Source organism: Panthera uncia (genome assembly GCF_023721935.1).
Source record: "Panthera uncia isolate 11264 chromosome C1 unlocalized genomic scaffold, Puncia_PCG_1.0 HiC_scaffold_4, whole genome shotgun sequence".
Lineage (NCBI taxonomy): Eukaryota > Metazoa > Chordata > Mammalia > Carnivora > Felidae > Panthera > Panthera uncia.
The window spans coordinates 26,611,496-26,636,205 of record NW_026057585.1 but is presented as its reverse complement, the minus strand read 5'-3'; the positions used below and the strand labels follow the sequence as shown (position 1 = coordinate 26,636,205).

At 39.2% G+C, this 24,710-nt stretch overlaps 2 protein-coding genes across 5 annotated transcripts in view; one reads left to right on the top strand and one right to left on the bottom strand.

The window, feature by feature from the left end:
- FNBP1L (formin binding protein 1 like) overlaps positions 1-3,839 on the top strand; it is a 122,437-nt gene extending 118,598 nt beyond the window's left edge. For 2 of the 3 annotated variants that reach the window (XM_049616795.1, XM_049616793.1), the window contains one exon: positions 103-3,839. In XM_049616795.1, coding sequence (XP_049472752.1) covers positions 103-281 — 179 coding nt within the window. In that variant the 3' untranslated portion in view covers positions 282-3,839. The remainder of the gene's footprint in view (positions 1-102) is intronic. The other variant, XM_049616794.1, reaches the window with a different exon arrangement.
- A 5,700-nt stretch (positions 3,840-9,539) lies between these two features.
- BCAR3 (BCAR3 adaptor protein, NSP family member) overlaps positions 9,540-24,710 on the bottom strand; it is a 114,398-nt gene continuing 99,227 nt past the window's right edge. The window contains exons 7-10 of one of the 2 annotated variants that reach the window (XM_049616792.1): positions 23,853-24,024; positions 21,121-21,232; positions 13,683-13,895; positions 9,540-10,633 (exon numbers count right to left, since the gene is read on the bottom strand). In XM_049616792.1, the coding sequence (XP_049472749.1) occupies positions 10,455-10,633; positions 13,683-13,895; positions 21,121-21,232; positions 23,853-24,024 (676 nt within the window). In that variant the 3' untranslated portion in view covers positions 9,540-10,454. The remainder of the gene's footprint in view (positions 10,634-13,682; positions 13,896-21,120; positions 21,233-23,852; positions 24,025-24,710) is intronic. The other variant, XM_049616791.1, reaches the window with a different exon arrangement.

The window sequence follows — 24,710 nt, the reverse complement described above, 5'->3', positions numbered from 1 at the left end:
GTTGAAATCTAGTAGAGTTTCATGTTGTTTTGTGTTGTATTTGTAACTTTTACTCGAAATTATTACTTTAATTACACTTGTGCTGTGAAAATTCTCATTTAGGACATAATGAAGGTACCCTGGCAATGAAAGAAGGTGAAGTTCTATACATCATTGAGGAAGACAAAGGTGATGGTTGGACAAGAGCTCGGAGACAGAACGGTGAAGAAGGCTACGTTCCCACATCATACATAGATGTAACTCTAGAGAAAAACAGTAAAGGTGCAGTAACTTACATCTAAACTAACCAGGCAGCTTTGTGACATGTATGACATAGGAACGATAATGGAAAATGGAAACACGTTCAATGGGTGGGAAAACATAAGAAAACTTAAAGAGCATCCAAGATACATTGTTCACTATGTGAGCTGAGTGTAGGCTCTATCTTAAAGATGTGAATAGTACCACAAGAAACCGTTCTCATGATGTTTTACCATTTGAGTGACATTGGTGTGAAGCTTAATTGATGCCTTTTGCTTTATGTCCTGCTTAAGTCTCTGTGAAAGATTTGTGCTTTTCTGCCTTATAAGTTATAGAATTTGATCTTTGGGCAGGAATCCATAGATAGAAAGCCCCCTTCACCCAACACACACTTTGCTTCTGAAAACACAGTGACTGTAGTGAATTTAAATAAGTAAAACTGCTCTGAAATGCTATAGAAAGCTGGCTCCCAAAAGAGTGGTTTAGCATAGGAGTTTGAGTTTTTGTAGCTACAGTTTTTAGGAAGGAAAATCATAGTTGGCTTATTGAAAGAATAAGAAATACAGTCATTTTCATTTTCCTCCCTATTCTTTGCTTTGGTTTCCTAAAGGAAGAAAACAAGCACCTCAAACATAAATCTATTTCAGTAGTAGGCTAATCAAGAGACCTGCAAAATAAGCCCACCTGGTCCAGCTCTTGAGTGAATAAAATGGTTTTCTTCTGAGACCTGAAAATATTTTCATCTAGTATACTACAAATTTTTAATAATGTATAAGCTTCCTTCCAAATTAATGCTTGTATTTTTCATCTTGAATATGTCTTTGGGGAAATACCGTTTTGGTGATTGTTTAGCATTTAGCAGTTATACGTAGGAAAATAGATTCTAAGTACACTGAGAGGAAATCTTGAAGGCAAGTCCTGGCAAATTTTACTTTGAAAACTTTTGACTGACTGGGTTGAATGACTATATCTTTATCACCATTTAGGGCATTTCCTCATTTTGGCTAAATCATCAATTCAAGATTATTTTTTCCCATTAATTTCAACAAGCATTTGTTGGAAATACTGTACCATAAAGGATTGTGCAGTGCTGGTCATGTGGGGAAGTAAAGTGAGGAAGCACTTAAGAGACTGGTCCTTTAATTTTGCTCATGTCCCAGATTTTTCTGGTGTTCTCACATAGCTGACTGTAAAATAATTTTAGGACAGACACTTTGGGGACAGACACTTTAAACTGAACACCCCTTTTGGTCTTACCCAAGGTCTTCAGTAATTGTTCTTTTCTTTTTCCTCCTGGACTACAGGTTCCTGAAGAGGGTTTCTGAGGAAATGGGCAAGATGTTGAAGGAGGTTACATGCAGCTGCTTTTAGGGGGAGGGTATTAGAGTTGTCAGGCTCAAACAGAGAGTGAGAGAAGCAAGTTGCATGAGTGCATGCAGACGTTTTTTGTTTTGTTTTTTTTTTTTAAACTAACTTCATTATCATTTCCATACATTGTTTTAAAAAAATCACTGTAATACCAATCCTTAAATTGGTCATTCACAATTATTCACATAAAGGGAACAAGCCGAAAATGGCTAACCTTTTTTTTCCATTTCTTTTACTGATGTCTAAATCAGAAAGAATGCAGAGCTCTCATTAAATTTGTCTTCTCTTTGGCTGTCCCAACAGGACTGTCTATCCCAGCTCTGTTCTAATTGGCTTTTAGACCCGTCGTCTGTTAGAACCCTCGCCATTTGTCAGTGTCTGCCTGCGCCACCTTTGTGCTTGCTTAACATCCTGTTGCATGTCTAGAGTGATTGGGCTAGATTTTTCAGGCATGTCTTTATAATCCCTTGTTCTCGTCAAAGCCTTTGTTTTGTTTTACATTTGTAGTGCAAGTCACTTTGTCAGACATCTCCAGCACTAATGTTTCCATCCTAGTATTCGTGTACGCTGCTATAACTTCCCCACTACAAACATTCCAGTTTGGGCATGATGAAGAAGTAGTTTGTGGACCTGAAGTGTCTGTGATAAGAAAAAGAAAACATCTCTGCTCTAGCCTACAGCCCGGTTGAAAGAACTCTGAAACGTGATCCATCTTCACCTCAGTCTGGGAAGAATCTATAGTCAGCACTGAAATCCTGGCATAATAAACACACAAGATCCTCACCACCTCAAGACACAGGACTGTTGTCAGAAGTCAGCTGCTTCCATTCAAATGCTGCCTTAAACTAGAGTGCCTAAACCTGTCGATTGCCAACACTACCACTACAGTATCCCACAAAGGGCTTTATGTGTCAGCTCGGTGCGACCTCCTTTAACTCGGCAGCGCTGCCACGGGTGCCGATGTAGCCTTGGTAGGTGGCTTTTAGAGCTCTACCATGTGTGATGGTGCATCTTCAAATTTATGCATCAGACTAAAGACATGTCCAAGTCCATTTTACTTTACTCAGTGTTTTTAGGAGAAGTTTTATGGACTTCCCCCCCCCCCCCCCCCCGCCTCCCCATTGTGTTTTAATTTAGGGTGACCATGTTCTTATTAAAATGGTAGTCTGTTTCCAAGTGATGCTTTTGTTTCAACCAGATAAAATTTAGTGAAACTTTGTAATGATCTATGTGCACTTTTACTTGTACAATGGAAATTCCTGTATGTTTATACTTGTAAATATAATTGTTGTTAGTGCGCCTGTTGCTCATGTTGTCCTGCCTCGCATTTGTGATTCTGTTAATGACTTGTATCTTAACTAATTTCTTAGTAGTGTTTAATAGGGAGATGGGCATGGGTGGGGGGATATTTGTACCACAGAAGCTTCATTAATTTTGTTCTTTACTGTTTTGAGGGAAGAAAGAACGTGAAATGGGTCTGTGTATTATTGGATTTTAAGCAATATTTTAGAAGCTGTGTGACTGCTTTAATAATTCTTTCCCAGTGTTATTTGAATCCTACTAGCAGTTATACTAAAGCTGAATGACAATTGTGTGAAAGTTAATGCCTTCATAAGATCAAGTGCACCCCTGTTACACAGCTGACATATAGCGTATTACCTTTGAGGCTAGTAAACTATGAAGTTTAGATTTTGAATCTCTTCACAGGGTTATTTATATAATGTGACATTATTCAATACTGACAGACTACATAAAGTAGTTTTAAAATCTAGTGCTATTTTTATTTTAAAGGTTAGCAATGAGGAGGAAATGTGATCTGGCTGTGTTTGTCCTCTGTACAAAGCCTGAAGTGCTTGTGTTTTTTTGGCTGACGGCCACAGAGGGCAAAGTTTAAGGCTTTCTTGTAAGGACTAACTGTTCTTTTCAGGCTACTGTTTGTTTTTCTCAATGCAGGATTTGCTTCCGTAGGAGGCAAGGTCCTTCACGTGGCATAGTGCAACCTGTACGTGGGTTATTACAATAGGACAGACATTTGTACTTGCACAGTTTAAATCATTCTTAAATCATTCTTAAATTTTGAACATGTGAATTGTCCAAAAGAAATCTTTAATTTTTCAGTAATTTTTACTCTTTTTGTGCACATGTTGATTTCTTAATGGTAAATGCTTTGTTTAAGATAGTGTTCTCTGTTGAGAATATTTTCATGGAATAAAACAATCTTTTCATGGTCAGTTAAGGTGTATAGTGTGTTATCTATCTCTTACTCCTACGTGAACTAAAGAAATGTCATGATTTTGTTCTTGGGTGTGCTAAATGCCTGATGATACAAAGTAGATGACAAGTTCTATAAGTGGAAGCATCTGTGTGGAGTGACTTTTTTTGCAAAGCAGTTTTGGAAATTTTATTTTAGTTTCTTTCAAGCTTTCCTAAAGGGGGGGGAAGCTGTTTCTTTAGAGTAAATTTAAATTGAGTGTGGTAATTTGAACTTTTTATCTTTATTCTACTGTAGCTGTGTTGCACAAACTTTCCTTTTAAACTGTCTTCTCCTCTGCGTCCATAAGAAGTGACCCTACGCTACATACCTCAGTCTGCCCACAGGCTGGACAGCATTTACTGTGCTTCTGCTTGAATTCCTGGTCAGAGAGCACCTGGTCTTCCTGGCATTTCAAAACATGGGAAGGTATCGTTTGCTACAGTTAGTGTCACATCTGTTGTTTTAGGTAATCTTAATTGCAGAAGATTCAGCTTTTTAAAGGGGCAAATATGAAGCTATGACTGTTAACTTCTAGAAACCCCAAAAGAGAATAAAACTCAGGGTTAATCCTGAACAAGGAGGGGTCTCTGTTGTTGTGATTAATAGAGATCTATGCCAAGCTTGGAAGTGGCAGGAAAACAGTGTCAGTAACAAAAACTCAAAACAATGAAAAGGGCTTTTGCTATCTGAACTGAGATCAGGGAAGTCAAATCCAACTTGCTAGGGAAAGATAACATCCCTGTAACAATCTCAAGAGGAAAATGATCTCCAGACTTGTTGAAAAGGATAGATTTTCTTTGTGAGAAGCTATTAGTTTAGACAAAAAATCTAAAGAAACACCAAACCTATTTCAATGAGCTCATCATATACCTGGGGTCAAATGCATTCCTGAGTATAGTTACTGTGAGTAAGAAACTACAGAAAATAGAAGAGGTGCCAAAAGATTAGAGATGGAAAAATACAGGTGAGGAGTAAGTTCTGAAAAGTTTGACAACTCTTAAAAGTACTTGACAATTTTGTCAGCATTTAAGAGAAAATGTGATGGACAACTGACCTAGATCCTAAGCTGAGAACAGGCCACATCAAATTAACCTCATTCCTTTCTTTAGATACAACTGGGAAACTCAACAGACATAAATGTCTTGACTCCAGCACGGTTTCAGCATTTGACAGAATTTCTTACTCATTCTTGTAAGGTGGTGATAGCATTATTGTAGAAAATGGGAGCTCACAATAAAGCTGACTTGGTAAACCCAGAATATCAACCCTGAGGAAAACTTCTTGTGGAAGATATGTATGAACCATACATAATAAATGTAAATCTGCCACCCAACTTAAATAGAAAATTCCTCTTCCTCTCCTTCAAGGATAACCACTATCCTGAATTTCTTTGTTTTTCTTAGTTTTACCACAAGGGTATTTTTTCCAAAACGTGATTAGCTTTCCATGTTTTTGCATAAAGTATAACGAATATAAGTTCCAGTACATGGAGGTTTATCTCAAAAACCACACGTGATACTTTGTGATGCATTTCTGGTTTGAGCACTGGGGACAAAGCTGAAGGACTTACAGTAGATTTACTATTATTTCAAGTGTTGGGGAATCTTATCTGATTTTGTAAGCCCTTGAGTGGGAAGAGGAACCTGGGCAACCAATCTAAAGAGGATCTCGTCTGTTCATCCTCCCAGAGAAATGCCTCATCCTGCTGAAGGGCAACATGTGTCTAAGCTCTGGTAGCAGCTGGGAAGATTGGAAGGGAGTGTGGCAGGCAGGCACAGGTGTTTAGGGACATAGCCCCTTGTGGTGCAGTAATGGCCCTTTAGTTTTTTTTTTTTTTTTTTTTTTTTAACATTTTGGCAACTTGTTCTGTGGTGGGGAGTGGCCTGTCATGTGCACTGAAGAGGCATGAAGCTAGTGACTCTTCCACGATTCTCCTACCCAGAAGAGTATGCTCTAAAGTAAGTGATAACACAACTGCTCTTTTCTTCCCTCTCTTCCCTTGGCTGATCTCCAGACAGGAGTATCATGTTGTTTGCCCTCCCCATCTCTACAAGTTCACCCTTCTTGACCTAACCAAGCTGCTCATCCAACCAGTCATTGTTTCTTGGTTGGCCAATGCAGGGGCTGGGGGCAGTTTTGGGTATGAAATGAGACAGAAACACAAGTTTCCAGTTCCGGCAACCAAGATCATCAGTCCCCACCCAATTAGCCCCGTCTTCTCACCCTTTATCTCTAGTTGGGAGCACCTGCCACTAGCTCTTGGCATATAGCCAGCACCCAGGTGGTACTATCCTGTCTGTTAAGATGGGGATCAGCTGCATGTCCCTTCTCTTCAGGTGCCAAACAGCATATTCGTTAATGACTACCAATTGAATGGGGTAAGTCCTTGGAAGAGTTTGCATCCGCATATGAGGGTATCATTTAGCTGGTGGGAGCCATGTCAAAAAAATTCTACCAACCCACCTGTTGAAACAAGTGATTTGGAAATTATTAGTGATTGCTGAATGATTTGTGCTACTTTCATCACTTGATAAAGTTTTATTGTGTAGTTGGTTTATTTAAAGAATACAAGGGTTGGGTCCCCTGGGTGGCTCAATAGGTTACACATCCGACTTAGGCTCAGGTCACGATCTTATGGTTGGGGAGTTTGAGCCCCATGTCAGGCTCTGCTGACATTTCGGGGCCTGGAGCCTGCTTCAGATCTTGTGTCTCCCTCTTTCACTGACCCTCCCCTGCTTGCGCTCTGTCTCTTTCTCAAAAATAAGTAAACATTAAAAAAAAATAAAGGGTTTATTTTCTTGATTTACACATTGACATCTATTGTTGATTCATATATGAATTATATATTAAGATTTAAATATTTTGAATATTGCATGGTATCTTCTGAGACTTGGTTTTTCACTCAGAGCTCTAAGATTTATCCATGTTTATGCATAGTTCATTTTAGTGTGTATAATTCATTTTAGTGTGTATAGTATTCCATTATATAAATACACAATTTATCCATCCTCTTGATGGACAATTGGGCTATGTCCTGAATTTTGCTTGCATAAACAATGCTGCTGTGCACATTCTATGCATGTTTACAGATACAAGAGTTCTGTATTGCTAGTTTATGGGTTACATTTATCTTCAGTTTTAAAAAAAAAAATGCCACATTTTTCCTTCACAGTGATTATAACAGTTCTACATACCTACAACTTGTATATCAAGGTTACTTAGGCTCCATATCCTGGCCAATTTTTGTCATTTCAACAGATGAAAATGGTATGTATCTTTAATTTGCCTTTCCCTGTTTATTGATGAAGTTAAACATACTTTGCATTTCCTGTGAAAAGCCTGTTTATATCTTTTGCCCATTTTTTTCTGGTTATCTTTCCATATCTATTCATGGGAATTCTTTATGTATTAAGGATGCTAATTAGTTATTTTGCTGTGTAGCATAATAAAACTGGCTTAGTTTCTCAGGAGGCTGCAGTCAAGGTGTCAGTCACATGATTGTTGGCCAGCCCCAGGACCTTGCTGTGTGGATTTCTTCATAGGGATGCTCAGAACATGGCATCTTGCTTGCCTCAGGGATCCAAGAGAAAAAGACAGAAGCTGTAGTTTTTGTAACCTAATCTCAGACATGATACAGCATTACTTCTGCCCCATGTACTTGGTAATGCAGAGCAAACCTGGTACAGTGTAGGAGGGGACAACAGAAGGGTGTGAACACCAGGCTGCAGGGACGGTCAGTGACCATTGTTGGAGGCTGCCTACCATACTAATCTTTGGTTAATTTCATGTCTTTTTAGTAACATCTCTTTGTTCTTTCAATTTATGACCTCTTTTGATGAGTAGAAGTCTGTTTTAATGTAGATTGACCAATCTTTTATATTTAATGTTTTCTGTCTAGTTTAAGAAATTCTTCCTTGATTCAAAGTAAAAAGGATACTCTAGATTTCCTTCTAAATGTGTTATAGTTTTGCCTTTCGCATGTATGTTATTTTGGTGTATGATAGGAGGCAAGGGGCTGTTTTCTTCCCTTTCATTTGCTTAACCAGTTGTCCAAGAATTATTTATTTAAAAAGTCATCATTTCCCTCACTGATTGCCAAAGTTCTGTCATTTATCAAATTTCCAATGACAATTTAATTACTGTAGCTTAATAATCAGCTTTTAGATCTAGTAGAACAGACTCCCCCCTCCCTCCATCTTAACTTCCTAGGATGGTGTTGACTACTTCTAGCCATGTAAATTTTAGGAAAACCTTATCAAGCTTGAAAAATCCTGTTGGATTTTGATTGGGATTGCATTGAGCTTATAGGTCATTTTAAGAACTAGTATCTCTGATACCAAATTTTGAAATCTAGGAACATGATGCTCCCGTTCATTTACTTTTCTTCAGATGTTTAAAGTTAAAAATTTTTTTCACCAAATTCTTGTACATCTTTTGTTAAAACCATTCCTAGGTATCACATTTTTTTTTTGCAAATGTTTTAATACCTTGTTATAAAGTATACGTTCAGAGAAATGCATAAAACTTAAATGTAAGCTTAAGTTACTAGAAAGTCAACACTTGGGTCTGGAAATACAACATTACCAGCACTCCAGACTCCCAGTGTGTCCTCCTGATCACACCCTGTTCTCTTATAATTATCCTGACCTTTTCTAACGCACTTTACTTTTTTATGTATTTTTATGCTTTATGTTTCTTAGAGTATAAGGTGGTTTTGTGTTAAATCTAGAATGCTCTTTGGCAGGTTCAGTGTATTTATGTTTGTAATGATTATTGATAAATTTGGACCTATTTCTGTCATTTTTGTGCCTGCTATTCATCTCACTTTACTGTCTCTTTACATATATATTTTTTTGTTTTCTCCATTTTTTCTTCCACTGTTTGAAACTTTGACCCTAATTTTTCTTAATAGCATTTACCCTTGACATTCTATATACTTAAAGCTAATCAGTATGTTTAATTCTTCTACCGATGAGAAGAATAACACTTGATCAGAACTCTAGTAACGAATGTCCCCATTCCTGGCTTATGTTGTTTTAATTAACTTTTCAACCTCACATGGTAGACACTGTTGTTTTAATATACCTAAAAGCCTACCAGTTTCCCTGCTTGACAGTCCTTAAGTCTCCACCCTTTCTTCTAGATGAATTGCTTCCTCCCCACCCCACTTTCTTTCCTTCTGGAACTGTTAGCACAGAGCCAGACTCGGGTCCCGAACTCATTGAACCACGTTGAGTTTGATCTGAGCCAAAGTTGGATGCTTAACTGAGCCACCTAGGCGCCCCTCTAGTTGCTCTTTTAAACTATGGCTTTTTTTTTTTTTTCCACCCCAGGGCATTTGGGGCTGCTGTGGGCTAGGGGCCTGGGGCTCACCAAGGTGGCAGGCCGGCTATGGTGCCAGGACCATGTTCCTATCTGCACTAAGGTGAAAGGGAAACAATGGTGCTCATTAGTCTCTCTGACCCAGAGAGTTCCAGCAGCTCCCCAACTATTTGGCAGGGTGCTAGGGCTAGTTCATGTTCTAGTAGCCCTTTTAAACCATGGCACTTTTTTTTTTTTTCTGTGCCCCAGGGCAAACGAATCTGCTCACGGTTTTTCAGTACCATCCTTCTTCACTGCAGTTCGCAGCTTTGGGGGTGTGTGTGTGGGGGGGGTCCCCTTTGTTACTGTGTCACCATTCCTCTTGCTGTTCTCTGTGTGGTTTCTACCTCTTGTTGAGCAGAAGCTGTTCAGTCAGCTCTCAGTTCTTTAGGAGGAATTGCTCTATAAATAGGTGTAAATTTGGTGTATCTGTGGAAGAGGTGAGTTCAGGGTCTTCCTGTGTTGCCATCTGGGACTGGAAGCTCACCAGTCCCATTAGTTTCAAATGCATTGATGTCATGAAATATACTAACATCTGGGTACCTACTTTATATCAGGTGCTGTGTTGCACACAGGCTGTGAGGAGGTTAACCTGACCAAAGTCAACTGCTAGCAAACACCACAGGTCTACCCTATATAACTATTCACTCTGTCTCCCAGGCCGAACCTTAAATTCTCCATCCCACGTTCATTAATTTTGGTTTATTAGGATATAGTCTCTAGGGAAGAAGGTAGGAGATAAGATTATTCTATGCTGATGAGTTGTTTATTAAAGAGACTAGATACAATTGTTTCACAAAAAGATATATTTTCATTTGACTATTTACATTTCTCATATTTAAAGAATATCATACAACTGATACCTTCTGAAATGTTTCATGCTTTTAAACTCTGTTCTATTTACACTTATCTGACAAGAAATTTAAAATGGTCAAACGCCTCAGTAATAGAAAGCAACCAGCCAACATAGCCAGATCTTCTCTTAAATTTGCTGATCAACATTAGCAATAGTTACCTTCATAATAAATTATCTTCATTTTAAAATCAGTAGTAATTTTAAACAATTCATAAATAAGTGTACTCTGTGCAATTTACATGTTTAATATCCTGTGGATACTAAAAGCTTGTATACTGTCAGATTTGCACATTGTTACTTTATCAAACAATAAGCCTTCCCAAAGAAGAAACTGGAGAAGCTTGAAATAATATCCTAAGGTATTCTCGAGAGTTATCAAAGCTCTGCCTGCTTTACTGGAGGAGGTTCCAATTTACGTGAGAGGGCAGTTAAAATCTGGTTGAATTTCTCATATCTTTCTGTCTGATTGACTTGTGCACCTTTGCTGCCCCATAGCAATCGCATTTGAAATTCAGTCTTGAAGATTTCACTCATTTCTTCATCTGGTTGAAAACCTAATATAAAAAGAGAACAGTTAATTCAGTTTTCGAATACAGACTGAAAGACTGACTACTTGCATAAGGTAGGTAGGATCAAAATGAACTTCATCTTGTATCAGAACTTTAAGAAGAGCCCCAAGGAAAAATCCAGGCTCTGTTTTCCATAAGGGAAGGGCAGAGCCCCATGGGTCAAGGACCTGAGCACTTTCAGAGAAGGGATACCAAGGAGACTCACTAAAACAGGACAGAATAAAATTGGTGTGCACAAGCCACTGTGGGAAAGTGTTTAAAGTACCTTGTTCTGTTTTTACAGCTTTCTTGATGTACAGTTTACGTGTCATGATTCTGCACAGTTTGATTTAGAATACCCTGTACAAGTTGTAGAACCATCCCCACCACTTTTAGAATATTTCCGTCACCCTCAGAAGTTACCTAGTGCCTCTTTGCTTTCTGTTGCTATTGTTTCACCTACAGATTTGATAGAAATGGAAACCTACAATGTGGCCTTTAGGTCTGGTTTATTTTGCATCATGTTTTTGAGAGTATTCCATGTTGTTGCCTGTTATCAATTCATTCCTTTTCACTGCTGAGTAGTATTCAGTTATACAGACATTCCACGTTTTGTTTATCCATTTACCAACTGATAGATTCGGACTGTTTCCAGTTTCTGGCTGTTATGAATACTGTTGTAAACATTTGTATATAAGTCTTTGCGCGGACATGTGTTTTCTCTAGTAGAGGAATTACTGGGGCATATGGTAAATCTATGTTTATTTTAGAGAAACTGTCAAACTCTTTTCCAAAATGGTTGTACCATTTTATATTCTCACCAGCTCCAGCTTCTCCACAAGCTGCCAAATCTTAGTATTATCATTCTTTTTAAATTGTAACCATTCTAGACAGTGTGTATTATCTCACTGTGGTTTAAATTTATATTTCCCTAATGACTAATGCTTTGAACATCTTTCTATGTAGTTATTTGTCATTTGAAGATCTGCTCAGGTGTAGCGTCTTTTCAAATCTTGTTTGTCTTCTTAATGAATTCTAAGAGTACTTTATACAGTCTAGATATAAATCCTTAATTGGATAAATGTTTAGCAAATATCTTCTTATAGTCTGTGGCTTGCCTTTTTACTCTCTTAATGGTATCTTCTGAAGAGCAAAATTTAGAATTTTGATTCATCAGCATTTTTTGGTGTGGTTCAGGCTTTTTGGGTCCTAAAATAGCTTTGCTAATCCAAGGCCACAGTGAATTTTCCCTATGTCATCTTATAGGAGCTTTATACTTTAGCTCTTACATTTGGGTCTATGATCCATTTTGGATTAATTAATGTATATGGTATGCAGTAAAGATGATTTTTTCTTCTGCATATCATATCCAATAGTTCCAGCACCATTTGTTGAACGACTAAATCCAATGAATTTCATTGGCACCTTTCTCAAAAATATATTGACAGCCATATGTGTGGATCTGTTTCTTGACTCTCTCCCTCTGTTTCATAAGAGAAGATCTGCTCTACTTAAAGCCAAGAATATTCAGTCAACTCTATTAGTGAAGTAGAGACCAACAGCCAAAGAGTCAGACAGGCTGTGGTTCTCATCTTTGATTACTTATGGCTTAATCTGCTCTGTCCTTAAATATATCTCTACCATCTAGATTTATAGGATCTTTGTGGTTAAGAATAGAAGCCTTCTTTGTCCATCCTTCCATGTGAAGCCAGAATATCTTTGACAGATAACATCCTGGAGGCCAGATGATGACTTCCATTCATTCAGTTAACATGCTTTGAGTCCCTGCCTTGGGCTGGGTATTTGTTAGTTGAGCAGATCTCTGCTCCTACTGGGTTCATAGTTACTTGCAGCAATGGGAACTTGCTATATAAACCTGTAGCAGGATTAACTGAGAAATACCATTAGATACCTTTAAAGTGATTTGCTATAGAGCAGCTTAAAGTGCTTTTCTCAAAACCCATTCTAATATATTGGCTTAGGCAACATCTAGGGTAGTATAGTTATTACCCTTGTATAAATAGGCACTCTAATATCTGGTGAATTGAATTATGTGCTTTTATTTTTTGAATCCTACACTGCCAACTGTGGAGAACTTTCTGAGGAAAAACTTGAAACAGGTATGTAGTTCTTAAACCTACAGCAGATACAGTATAAATTGTTTAGACCCAAATTCTGGTTCTGAAGCAACAACTTTGCTTTATGGTGAAATAAATAGGCCTCTCCTGCCCTATATAATTTTTTCTTAACTTTGTGGATATAACTTTGGGCCCTTGAGGAATTTCAGAAATACAGTGAAGAAGAGAAAATAGTCATTCCTGATAACCACCTTGAGTAAAGCCTTCTTTCTCGTACCTGCTTCCTAAATGGTCTTTTTGCCTACAAGCCTTCAGCCCTCCAGCCTCCCACACACAGATGCAAAATTTAAAATAAATCTGACCATGTCATGACACTCTCCCATGTTTAAAACCCTTAACAGACTCTTTCTCAGCTGCAGTCCTACAGGGAAGGCCTTCCCACCTCCATCCACCTCCTTCAGTCTAAGTGGTCATTACTTAAGGCACACTTTACATGAATCCAGACCTAAGTACTGGTGGTTTATATTTCTCTCCACGCTGTCTCTGCAGTGCCTTTACCTGTGTTGGACCCTCTGATGCTAAAAGCAGGGGAGCTCACCTCCCAGTGTGACTGGGAAGAAACAGGAATGAAGATAAATGAAGTCACATAGAAGTCTAACTCCCCATATTGGCCCATCACATCTTCAAATAGCTCTGATCAGGAGTTCTAATGGTAGGTAGGCTGACCAATTCCTTGTTGACCCTTTCTCTCAGCTTATTCTATGCCACTGACACAACCGAACACATAAAAAAGGATAAACAGGACTCTCAAGTCACTTAGAGATTAAGAGAAAGTAAGGATTCATCGTAAGAAATGGAATTTCATGCCTTAATCTTTCCTATTTGGTCTTTTCCTGAGACCATCCATGCTTTTTCAAAGTTCCTTCATTCTAATCACTCTGCAGAGTAGAGAGTGGCCTATAGAACATAGCTCTTACCTTCCAAGATCCTCTCGGCGTTCATCCGGTAGCTGTTTGCAGCCTCTGCCATGAGACGGGCTGTTGCCAAGTGGTTCAGCATAATCTCACAGCTTTCGTCATTTTTTTCCCACATGTCAGTTCCTTCAAAAGTGACCTCCTGGCGCTCCATTAAGGTCACAAGAGGCATCAATAGTGGGACTGATATTTTGTTGGGGGGAACACACGTAGACTCTGAAAAACAGGATAAAGTTTTCTATGTTGTATTCTTTTTTCCAAGTTAAGCAAAGACAGTTCCAATTCAAGATGGTGACGTAGGAGGAGCCTGTGCTTACCTCCCCCCAGTGGACACACCCAACTCTGCAGGTAAATATGGAAATTCCTCTGGAAAAAAACTAAAAACTGAGCAACTCCTACATATCAGGTGAACAAAACGTGGTCCACATTGAAGCAGGTAGGAGAGGTCAGGACCCAGTCTTGTCATAAACCCCAACCCTGGCACAGCAACCCACAATTGGGAGAGAACTCAAAACTTGCAGCCTCCCTGCGTTTAAGACCTGCACCAAAGAGACAAGCCCCCAAAACATCTAGCTTTGAAAATCAACCCTGCATACATCCGCAAGACCCACAAGTCTGAGACAATCTGAGAAAGAGCTCTTAAAGGGCTTGTGTGCTCAGACTCACCTGCCCCACGGCTCACCATGGAGTTAGCCAATTAAGAGGGGCTCATTTGCTAATCTTGAAGAGTTGGTCGGAGGAGCAGGCATTAATTTAGCACACAGCCAGGGATCCACTGGCTGGCAGGCACCATCTTCATGTTCTTCCTCTGCCTTGTTCTAGCCGGCAGGTGCCATCATTTTTTCTTGCTTCCTGTGGGCACCATCTATATGCTCTCCCTCTGCCAAATTCCAGAGTGCCAGTATCTCCAGAGGGGAGATTTTACATACATCTGGTGTCTCCATTTTTGTGGCTGTTCCTCATGATACATCCCTGACCACTTGGCTCTGAAGGCCAGAGGGACTTGTGATTTCGTGTCTCACAACTGTAACAACCGGAGAGACAGGCACCCCTAAGGCACAGCACAGACAGCCGACTGAGACACATCCCCAGTCTTTCTGGGAAAGAAGCCTATTTGCTTGTCCTGGAGCTTTGGCCCGAGGGGTGGGCTTCATGTTTGGCACACAATTGGGGCCTACAGAGATGCTCCCAGATAGTGTAGGGTTGTGGACACTATCTTTGCACTCTCCTTCTGCCTTGCTATAGCTTCCTGGTACCTCTCAGAAGGGAGCTAGCTAATACATTTCTCTGAAGCCCTTTTTTTTGCAACTGTCACCCAGGAGACACCTCCAGATTACCTGGCTCTGGTGGACAGTGGGGCTTATGCTTGCATTCCCACAGGATTATATATATTTGCATAATTTAAAAAACTGATGCCTGAGGGTCTGGCTTCCAACTGACCGAATCTAGGTGCTGAGACCCTCCACTTTGGGACACTGACAGGTCTTGACATATCCGCAACTACTGGGAGCCATGAAATATAGAAAAAAGACTGCTTGGACAAACACAAAGGTTAGACAACCAAGAACTAGGTCTGGGTTGAATGATAAGGTTCATCTCCTACATGAGGCCACTTCTTCAAGCCTGAGAGAGGTGGCTGTTTGAAGAAACAGGAATATGTTCCAAATGAAAGAACAAAACACAGAAGAAACCTTAATGAAATGGTGATAAGTAATTTACCTGATAAAGAGTTCAAAATAGTGGTCATAAAGATGCTCACTGGATTTGGGTCAAGAATAAACACAGTGAGGACGTCAAGAGATAGAAAATATAAGTACCAAACAGAAGTCACAGAGCTGAAGAAAACTGAAAATTACATGAGAGGGTTTCAACAGAATAGATGGAGCAGAAGGAAGGAGTAGTGAACTCAAAGACAAGACAATGGAACTCATACAATCAGAGCAGCAAACAGAAAAAAAAAAAAAAAAAACGTGAATATAGTCTTCTTGATGACATTCCATAACTCCCTTAAACTAACATTTGCATTATAGGAGTCCTAGAAAAAAAGAGAAAGGGGCTGAAAACTTCCCTAACTTGGAGAAGGAAATAGACATCCAGATCTAGGAAAGCCCAGAGAGTTACAAATAAGACCCACCCAATTAAATTGTCAAAAGTTAATGAAAAGGAAAAAATCTAAAAAGCAGTAAGAGAAAAACGTGTAATGTACAAGGGAACTACCATAAGAGTCTATCAGCAGACTTTTCAGCAGAAACTTTAGAAGCCAGAAGGGACTCACACAATATATTCAAAGTGCTAAAAGAAAAAAAAACTTCCAACCCAAGTATAATCTATCTGGCAAAGCTATCATTCAGAATTGAAAGGGAAAGAAAGAGATTTCTAGACAAAAGATAAAGGGGTTCATCACTACTAAACTGGCTGTACAAGAAATGTTAAAGGGACTTCTGTAAGCTGAAAAGAAAGGGTGTTAATTATTAACAAAACATATAGAAGTACAAATCTCACTGATAAAAGTAAATAGTAAAGATGGATTAATCACTAATAAAGCTAGTATGAAGGTTAAAAGACAGAAGTGGTAAAAAGATGTATAATGTGACATCAAAAACAAAACGTGTGGGAGGTAAAAATGTAGAGATTTAGAATGCATTCAAACTTAAGTTGGTATCAACTTCAACAGTAGACTGTTATAAATTGTTAAACGTAAGCCTCAAGGTAACCAGGAAGCATAAACCTACAGTAGACACACAAAAGATAAGGAGAAAGGAATCCATGCATATCACTAAAGAAAATCATCAAGTCACTAATGAGGTGAACAAGAAAGGGGCAGAAAGGAATGATAAAACAGAAAATAATGAAAGCAAGTAATGAATGAAAACAATGAAAAATGGCAAAAAGTATACCAATCAATAATTAAATGTAAATGGACTAAATTTTCAAGACATACAGTGACTGAATAGATTAAAAAAAAAAAAAAAAAAAAAAAAGACCCATCCTTATGCTTCCTACAAAAGACTCACTTCAGATATAGGTACACATACAGACTGAAAGTTGAAGAGATGGAAAAAGATAATCATGCAAGTGGAAACCAAAACAAAGCTTGAAGAGCTATACTTATACCAAATAGGCATTAAAATGAAGACTGTAATAACAAACAAAAAAGAGCATTACATAATGGTAAAGAGATCAATCTGATAAGAGGATATAACATTTGAAAATATTTATGTACCCAACACAGAAGCACCTAAATGTATAAAGCAAATATTAACAGACCTAAAGGAAGAAACAGACAACACCACAATAGAAGACTTTAATACCCCACTTACTGGACAGATATCCAGATAGAAAATCAGTAAGAAAATAACTACCTTAACAACACATTAGATCTGATGGACTTAACAGATATATACAGAGTATTCCATCCAAAAGCAACAGAATACGTATTCTTAAGTGCACATGGAACATTCTCCAGGGTAGATCATATGGCAAGTCACAATACAAGTCGTAAGACTGTAATCCTATCAAGCATCTTTTCTGACCACAGTGGTATGAAACCAGAAATTAATTACATGAAGAAAGGTATAAAATTACAAATATGTGGATGTTGAACAACATGCTATTAAACATCCAGTGGGTCAAAAGGGAACTAAAAGAATACCATGAAAATCGAGAAACAACATACCAAAATCTATGGGATGCAGCAAAAACAGTTCTAAGAGAATTCATACTCATCAATCCCTATCTCAAGAAACAAACAAAAAAAAATCTCAAACATATTTTACACCTCAAGAAACTAGAAAAAGAACAAAGCTGAAAGTTAATAGAAGGAAGGAAACAAAGATTAGAACAGAATGAAATAGAGACTACAATGACAATAGAAAGTATCAATGAACCTAAGAGCTGGTTCTTTGAAAAGAAAATTGACAAACCTTTAGCTAAAGACTCACCAAGGAGATGACACAAATAAAATCAGAAATGAAAGAGAAGTTTCAACTGAAACTACAGATAAACAAAGGATCATAAGAGACTACAATGAACAATTATACACCAACAAATTGGACAACCTAGAAGAAATTAATATGTCCCTAACAATATACAACCTACTAAGGTTGAATCATGAAGAAATAGAAAATCTAAACAAACTTATTACCAGTAAGGGATTGAATTAATAATCAAAAATCTCCCTACAAACAAAAATCCAGGACCAGAAAGCTTCACTGGTAATTCTACCAAACATAAATGAATACCAATCCTTCTCAAACTCTTCTCAAAAATAGAAGAGGAGGGAATACTTCCAAACTCATTTTATGAGGCCAGCATTACCTTGATACCAAAACCAGACAGAGGCTCTACAAGAAAAGGAAATTACAGGCAATATCCCTGATGAACAAGGATGCAAAAATCCTCAACAAAATACTGACAAGCTGAATTCAACAATACATTAAAAAAGATCATATACTATGATCAAGTAGGATTTATTCCAGGGATGCAAGCATGGGTCAACATATACACACCGATCAATATGACACACCACATTAATAAAATGAAGGATAAAAATCAGATGATCAACTCAATAGATGCAGAAAAAGCATTTGACAAAATTCAACATCCATTTATGATTAAAAACACTCCCAACAAAGTAGGTATAGAAGAAACATACCTCTACATAATAAAGATCATATATGACAAACCTACAGCTAAATCATACTCAATGGTGAAAAGCTGAAACCTTTTTTTCCTAAGATCAGAAGCAAGACAAGGATACCTACTCTCAGCACTTTTATTCAACATAGTATTAGATGTCCTAGACTGAGCAACTGGGCAAGAAAAAAAAATAAAAGGCATTCCAACTGGAAAGGAAGAAGTAAAACTGTCACTATTTGCAGATGACATATTATATATGGAAACCATTAAAAACTCCATCAAAAACTGTTAGAACTAATACAGGAATTCAGTAAAGTTGCACGATACAAAATTAATATACAAAAGTCTGTTGCATGTCCATACACCAGCAATGAACTATCAGGAAGAGAAATGAAGAAAACAATCCCACGTACAGTTAAATGAAAAAGAATATGTGGGAATAAATTTAACTAAGGAGCTGAAAGACCTGTATACTGAAAACTATATGACACTGATGGAAGAACTGAAGAAAACACAAAACAATGGAAAGATACTCTGTGTTCATGGTGTCCATACTATCTAAAGCAATCTAAGATTCAGTGCAATCCTTACAAAATTCCACTGGCATTTTTCACAGAAATACAGCAAACAATCCTAAATATGGGGAAACCACTGAAGACCCCAAATAGCCAAAGAAGTTTTAAGAAAGAACAAAGATGGAGGCATCATACTTCCTGGTTTCAAACTATATTCCAAAGCTATAGTAATCAAAACAATATTTTATTAGTATAAAAACAGACACCTACATCAACGGAACAGAATAGGGAGCCCAGAAATAAACCCATGCATTTATGGCCACTTAATTTATGACAAAGGAGTCAAGAATGTTCAATGGGAAAGGACAGTTTCTTCAATAAATGGTAGTGAGAAAACTGAAGAGCCCCATGTAACAATGAAAATCAGACACTGTCTTACACCATACACAAATATCAACTCAAAATGGATTAAAGACTTGAATGTAAGACCTGAAACCATAGAACTCCTGGAAGATAACATAGGCAGAAGCTTCCTGACATTAGTTTGGCAATGATTTTTTTTCTGATAGCAAAAGCAAAAATAAACAAGTGGGACTATATCAAACTAAAAAGTTTCTCCACAACAAAGAAAATCATCAACAAAATGAAAAGGCAAACTACTGAATGGGAGAAGATATTTGGAAATCATATTTGATAAGGGGTTAATATTCAAAATATATAAAGAATTTATACAAGTCAACAGCAAAACAGAAAGAAAAAAAAAACACCAATGAAAAAGGCAGAGGATCTAAATAGACATTTTTCCAGAGGAGATACAGATAGTCAACAGGTATATGGAAAGGTGATCATCAGGGAAATGCAAATCAAAACCACAATGAGATGTCACCTCACACTTGTTAGAATGGGTATATCAAAAAGACAAATAACAAATATTGGAAAGGATGTGGAGAAAAGAGAACCCTTGTGCACTGTTGGCAGGCATGTAAATTAATACAGCCACTATAGAAAACAGTATGGAGAGTCCTCAAAAAATTAAAAATGGAACTACCATATTATCCAGCAGTTCCACTTCTGGGTATTTATCTGAAGAAAACAAAAACATATTGAAAAAAATATCTGCACCCCATGTTCACTACATTATTTACAATAGCCAAGATATGGAAACAACCAAAGTGTCCACTGATGCGATGAATGGATAACGTGGGTATACTTACATACATATTTATAAATACACACACACACACACACACACACACACACACACACACTGGAGTATTATTCAACCATAGAAATAAGAAATGAGGGATGCCTGGGTGGCTCAGTCAGTTGAGCGTCCAATTCTTGGTTTTGTCTCAGGTCATGATTTCACGGTTTGTGGGTTTGAGCCCTGTGTCAGAATCTGTGCTGACAGTGAGAGTCCTGCTTGGGATTCTCTCTCTCCCTGTCTCTTTGCCCTTCCCCTGCTCATGCACTCTCTTTCTTTCTCTTTCTGTCTTAAACTTAAAAAATAAATAAATAAATGAAATCCTGCCATTTGGGACAACATGAATGAATGGACCTTGAGGGCATTTTGCTAAGTGAAATATGTCACAGAAAAAGATCAATACTGTAGCTATATATGTATATCTTACATATGTAATATATGTGTCAATACTATGATCTCACTTATATGTGGAATCTAAAAAAACGAAACCCAAAACCCCAAAAAGTTCCTGAGCTTATGGATATAGAGAACAGATTGATGGTTGCTTGAGCCTGGGGGTTATGGGTGGGCAAAATGGGTGGACAGGGTCAAAAGATACAAATTCCCAGGTGCAGAATAAAAAAGTAATAGGGAGGTAACGTACAGCACAGTGACTACAGTTAACACTGCACTGCACATTTGAAAGGAGCCAAGAGAATGGATCTTGAGAGTTCTCCTCACAGGAAAGAAAAATTTCATAACTGTGTATGATGTAGGTATTGATTGGATTGTGATCGTTTTGCAATATACACAAATACTCACTACATCATACACCTACAACTAATATAATGCTACATACATTACACCTCAATTAAGAAAGGTAAGCACAGAATGAGAAGACTGGTAGCCCATGTCCTGTTTTGGCAACTGCAGTTCTTCTAGAAGTGATGCTGTCATCTGATAAAAAGCCTTGATGATCCATCAACAATCCTACAGATAACTCGGGTATCATGATATGTCCGGCTCAAGGCTTTGATCAAACCAGAGCAGACGTGACCTAATGGTCTCACAGACACACGCCTGCTTGTGCTGACTCTGCACTCACCTCTGCCTTCATGTAGGATTTTGCTGAAAGGCTTCAGCTGTTTCTCATAGAGGATGGCGGTCTGGGTGTATTGGTGCCGGAGGGCAGTCCATGTTTTTTCTAATCTTGTGATCTGGAAGAAAGAAAGGTGTGATCATTTTGGAAAAGGCTCTCTTTAAAATAAAGTCAAAGCAGTTGAGAGCATCGTATAGAGAAAGGCTAACCCCCATCCCACCCTGTTCTGTATTGCTCTGATGGCCCATCCAGAGGCAGCTCAGTTTCTTCTGTGTGTGCACGAATCTTTACACACACACATATACACAACTTTTTTATATAAAATGCATCGCATACATTACACATTTTTTTCCATAGAAGTAGTACAAAACAAGCACAGACAGCCTTATTTTGTTAAACTTCTTCATGAAGTTCCACTTTATGGATAAAGTTTAGTCTCCCAGAGAGTTTTAGAAATTTTTTTCCATTATGAAAGTACCTTGTGAAGATTTTGCAAATGTGTCTATGTGTGAAAATATCTGGGGGATAAATTTCCAGAAGTGTAATTACTGGGTCAAAGAATACATGCATGGTAAATGTTGATGGGAATTGCCAACTGTCCAGAGGTTATATTGATGAAAGCATGGACGAACAGAACATACAGCATTTTAATTTACTCATAATGTTTGAGACACAGAGAACACTGCCCAACCATATGATGCCACTACTCCTTTATCGTTTGTTTTAGAACAGTCAAGGCCAACACCTGCCACTGACTCTGACTGCTCTGAGACAAACCACCCCCACTCATACCATAAAACCAGCAAGCCTAAGCATCTGAGGTTTTTTACGTGAAATAAGAAAGAGGAACGGCACTAATACTTGGGGGACAAGGGCCAGCTCTGTGTTGGGTATTGGAGGAATTTCAATTAATCCTCACAATGCCCCGCGAGGTAGTATTTTGGCCTCGTTTTACAGATCAGAAACCAGACGAGAATAGTTAACTTGCTCCAGGTTTTATAGCTGGTAAGAGATTCATTCCCTTGGCCTCTAAGAGCTGCATTTTCCCAGAGGACGGTGCGAAGCTACCAGCACCCGCAGGTCTGCTGGGACAGAAAAGACACTACTTGTCTTCCTCTGGCCACCCCCTTCTCAATGTGCCTTCTCTCCCCTCCTGTGAAGTATCTGCCTTTCTGAAAGCAGCCCTGGTCTCTTGTCTGGGCCCATCTGCTGGATGCTCTTTCTTGATACTAGAAGCTACAAAGAGAAGGCACGTTGAGCCTGTAGTATAGGGACAGGTTTGGATGATGATACACAGGAGGGATGTGATTCTCCTCTTGGCTTTCCCTGGGTCTGCCACTTCCCTCCCCCAGCAGTGCCCTAGCTCATTGCAGGGTCCGGAATATCCTGGAGGACCAATGCCAGCAGGAAGAGTCTGATGCTGCTGGAGGCTAGGGAGCCACCTGCAAAGGCATATTAGGTGCTCAGGGAGAAGTCCCTAATTGCTGAGTGTGATGTCATGGAGGGCAAGCACATGATCCCTCAAACATCCTCTTTGCTGCTCTCAGAGAAAGCTCTGAGCTGAAGGGTGACAGACACTCAGCTTACTCTGTCTGTTGCCTCAGCCTTCCAAAATTACAGGCAGTTTTGGCTAAGAAGAAATAAATATGATACAAATTAGAAACAACGTGAGTGAAAAATTATAACCCCTATTATAGGAGTCAGTATATCATGAAAATACATCTAGATTTGCTTATTCTAAATATGGAGCCTATGAAATTCCAGTATGTCTAAAGAGTTTTCAAACTGTTAGACTATTGTAATAGGAACTGACTCCCCCCCAAATTTCCTTGTGACGGCATTAAGTTGTTCAGCTTGTTTTTAGGGTGACCTTGCTTTAAATTCATGGCTAGACCTTGCTCAAATGTGCTCTGACTTGCAGGACATGTGACTGTAGCTGTCTCCCCTAGTGGCAGTGGTGGATTTTCAGCTGTGGTTATGAAACAGCCAAGCTAAATGACCCACCCCGTGGTTTTGGTGTTACTGGTCACAGACTGGGTTTATATAGGACTAGAGGAGCCTGAGGGCGAGATTTTAAACACCTAGGGCTTGCTCGGCAGGACAGAAACGGGAAAGCGGGAATCTGGGCAATCAAGATAACAGAACAACTTTCCTCTGTCAGGTCTGTTCGATTTTAAATACAGACTTTCAGGTTCAACACATCCTAAAAACAGCCCATCAAAGCATATAAACTGCAAATGCACACTTTCAGAAACTCTAATTAGGAGGTTATCTGGCAGATGAGCTAGAAATCTGAATTTTTTAACGGAAGTCTCTTTTAGCTGACCTAAGGAACATACTTTGAGACAAGCCACTCTGGGGATTCTCAGAAGCTCCCCAAATGCCTGATGACCCAGATGAGAGCAGTCTCTATTATACAACACACATTAGCCAGACAGATCATCCTCATTGGTTCTTAAGGAACACCGATGGCTCCTGAGGATGACTCTTCTTACTGCATGCCAGAGAGAAAGTGTGGGCAGTCAACAATCATCCACTGTTTTTAAAAACAGAACCGAAACACTTAGGACACTGCTTTGGGTTGTCCCCTAATCCAAGCTGCTTTCAGTATGATTCAGTTTACCTTCTGAGATGGACGAAAATAGTCTGTGATTTGCTAAGCATGGGCTTGCAGACCACTTTGCAGAACAATGAGTGCACACAGGCCTGCAGGGCACACGAAGCAAGTGGAACCTCACCTGTGGCATTTCCAGGGCTTTCATGATGGCCGAGAAAGAATAGAGGTCCCCCATGGAGTCTTTCAGTTCCACCGCCACCTGGATGATCCTATTGAGGGTGGCTGCTCGGTCCTCCAAAGAGCCCGTGCAGCCCAGAATGTCCACTGCGATGCCGATGGCCATCGTGTTGTGTCTGGGAGGGAGGACATCAGTGGTCAGGCCCAGGGGCGACAGGACGAGGAGGAAAGGAATGCAACCCAGCAAGAAAAGGGACTAGCTTTGTTGCCTTTTGCTGCCTTCACTCTGTGCTGGCAGCTCAGATAATTTGGTTGCTGATTTCAACAGCGAGACCACTCCCACAGGCTGCCTGCGGCAGGGCCTGGGCTAGGCCTCAGAGGGTGCACTATCAAGAGTCAGGGCAGGACAGGGCCATGTGCAGCTCTGGATCTGGGGGCATGAAGAGGACCCTGCTGGGGTGAAGCTGCTAAAAAGTACATGTGGCTCCCGGTACCTTCTGCCATGAGAGGTCCAGGGAGACACCCGGTCCCTCAACACACTGGGGACTCCCATTCTCAGGGGAGCTCTGGCCACCTCCACTGTGCCCCTGAACTGGGGAATGGAAGGAACAGGAAACGAGAGAATATGCTTGACCCAAGAAGACGATATGGGTCTTGGAACATAAAAAGGGATGAGGAAGTAAGAATGGAGAGTCTGTGTGTCTGGTCAAGAGGCCAGAAAGTGAATGGCGATGTGGACAAAGACTGAATAGCCGACCAGCAGGAATTTCCCTGTAAAGTCAGACCCTAATAAAACAGAAATCTTGTATCTGCCAACAATCCTCCCTTTTCTCATCCTGTACTACCAGGGTCAAGCTCACAG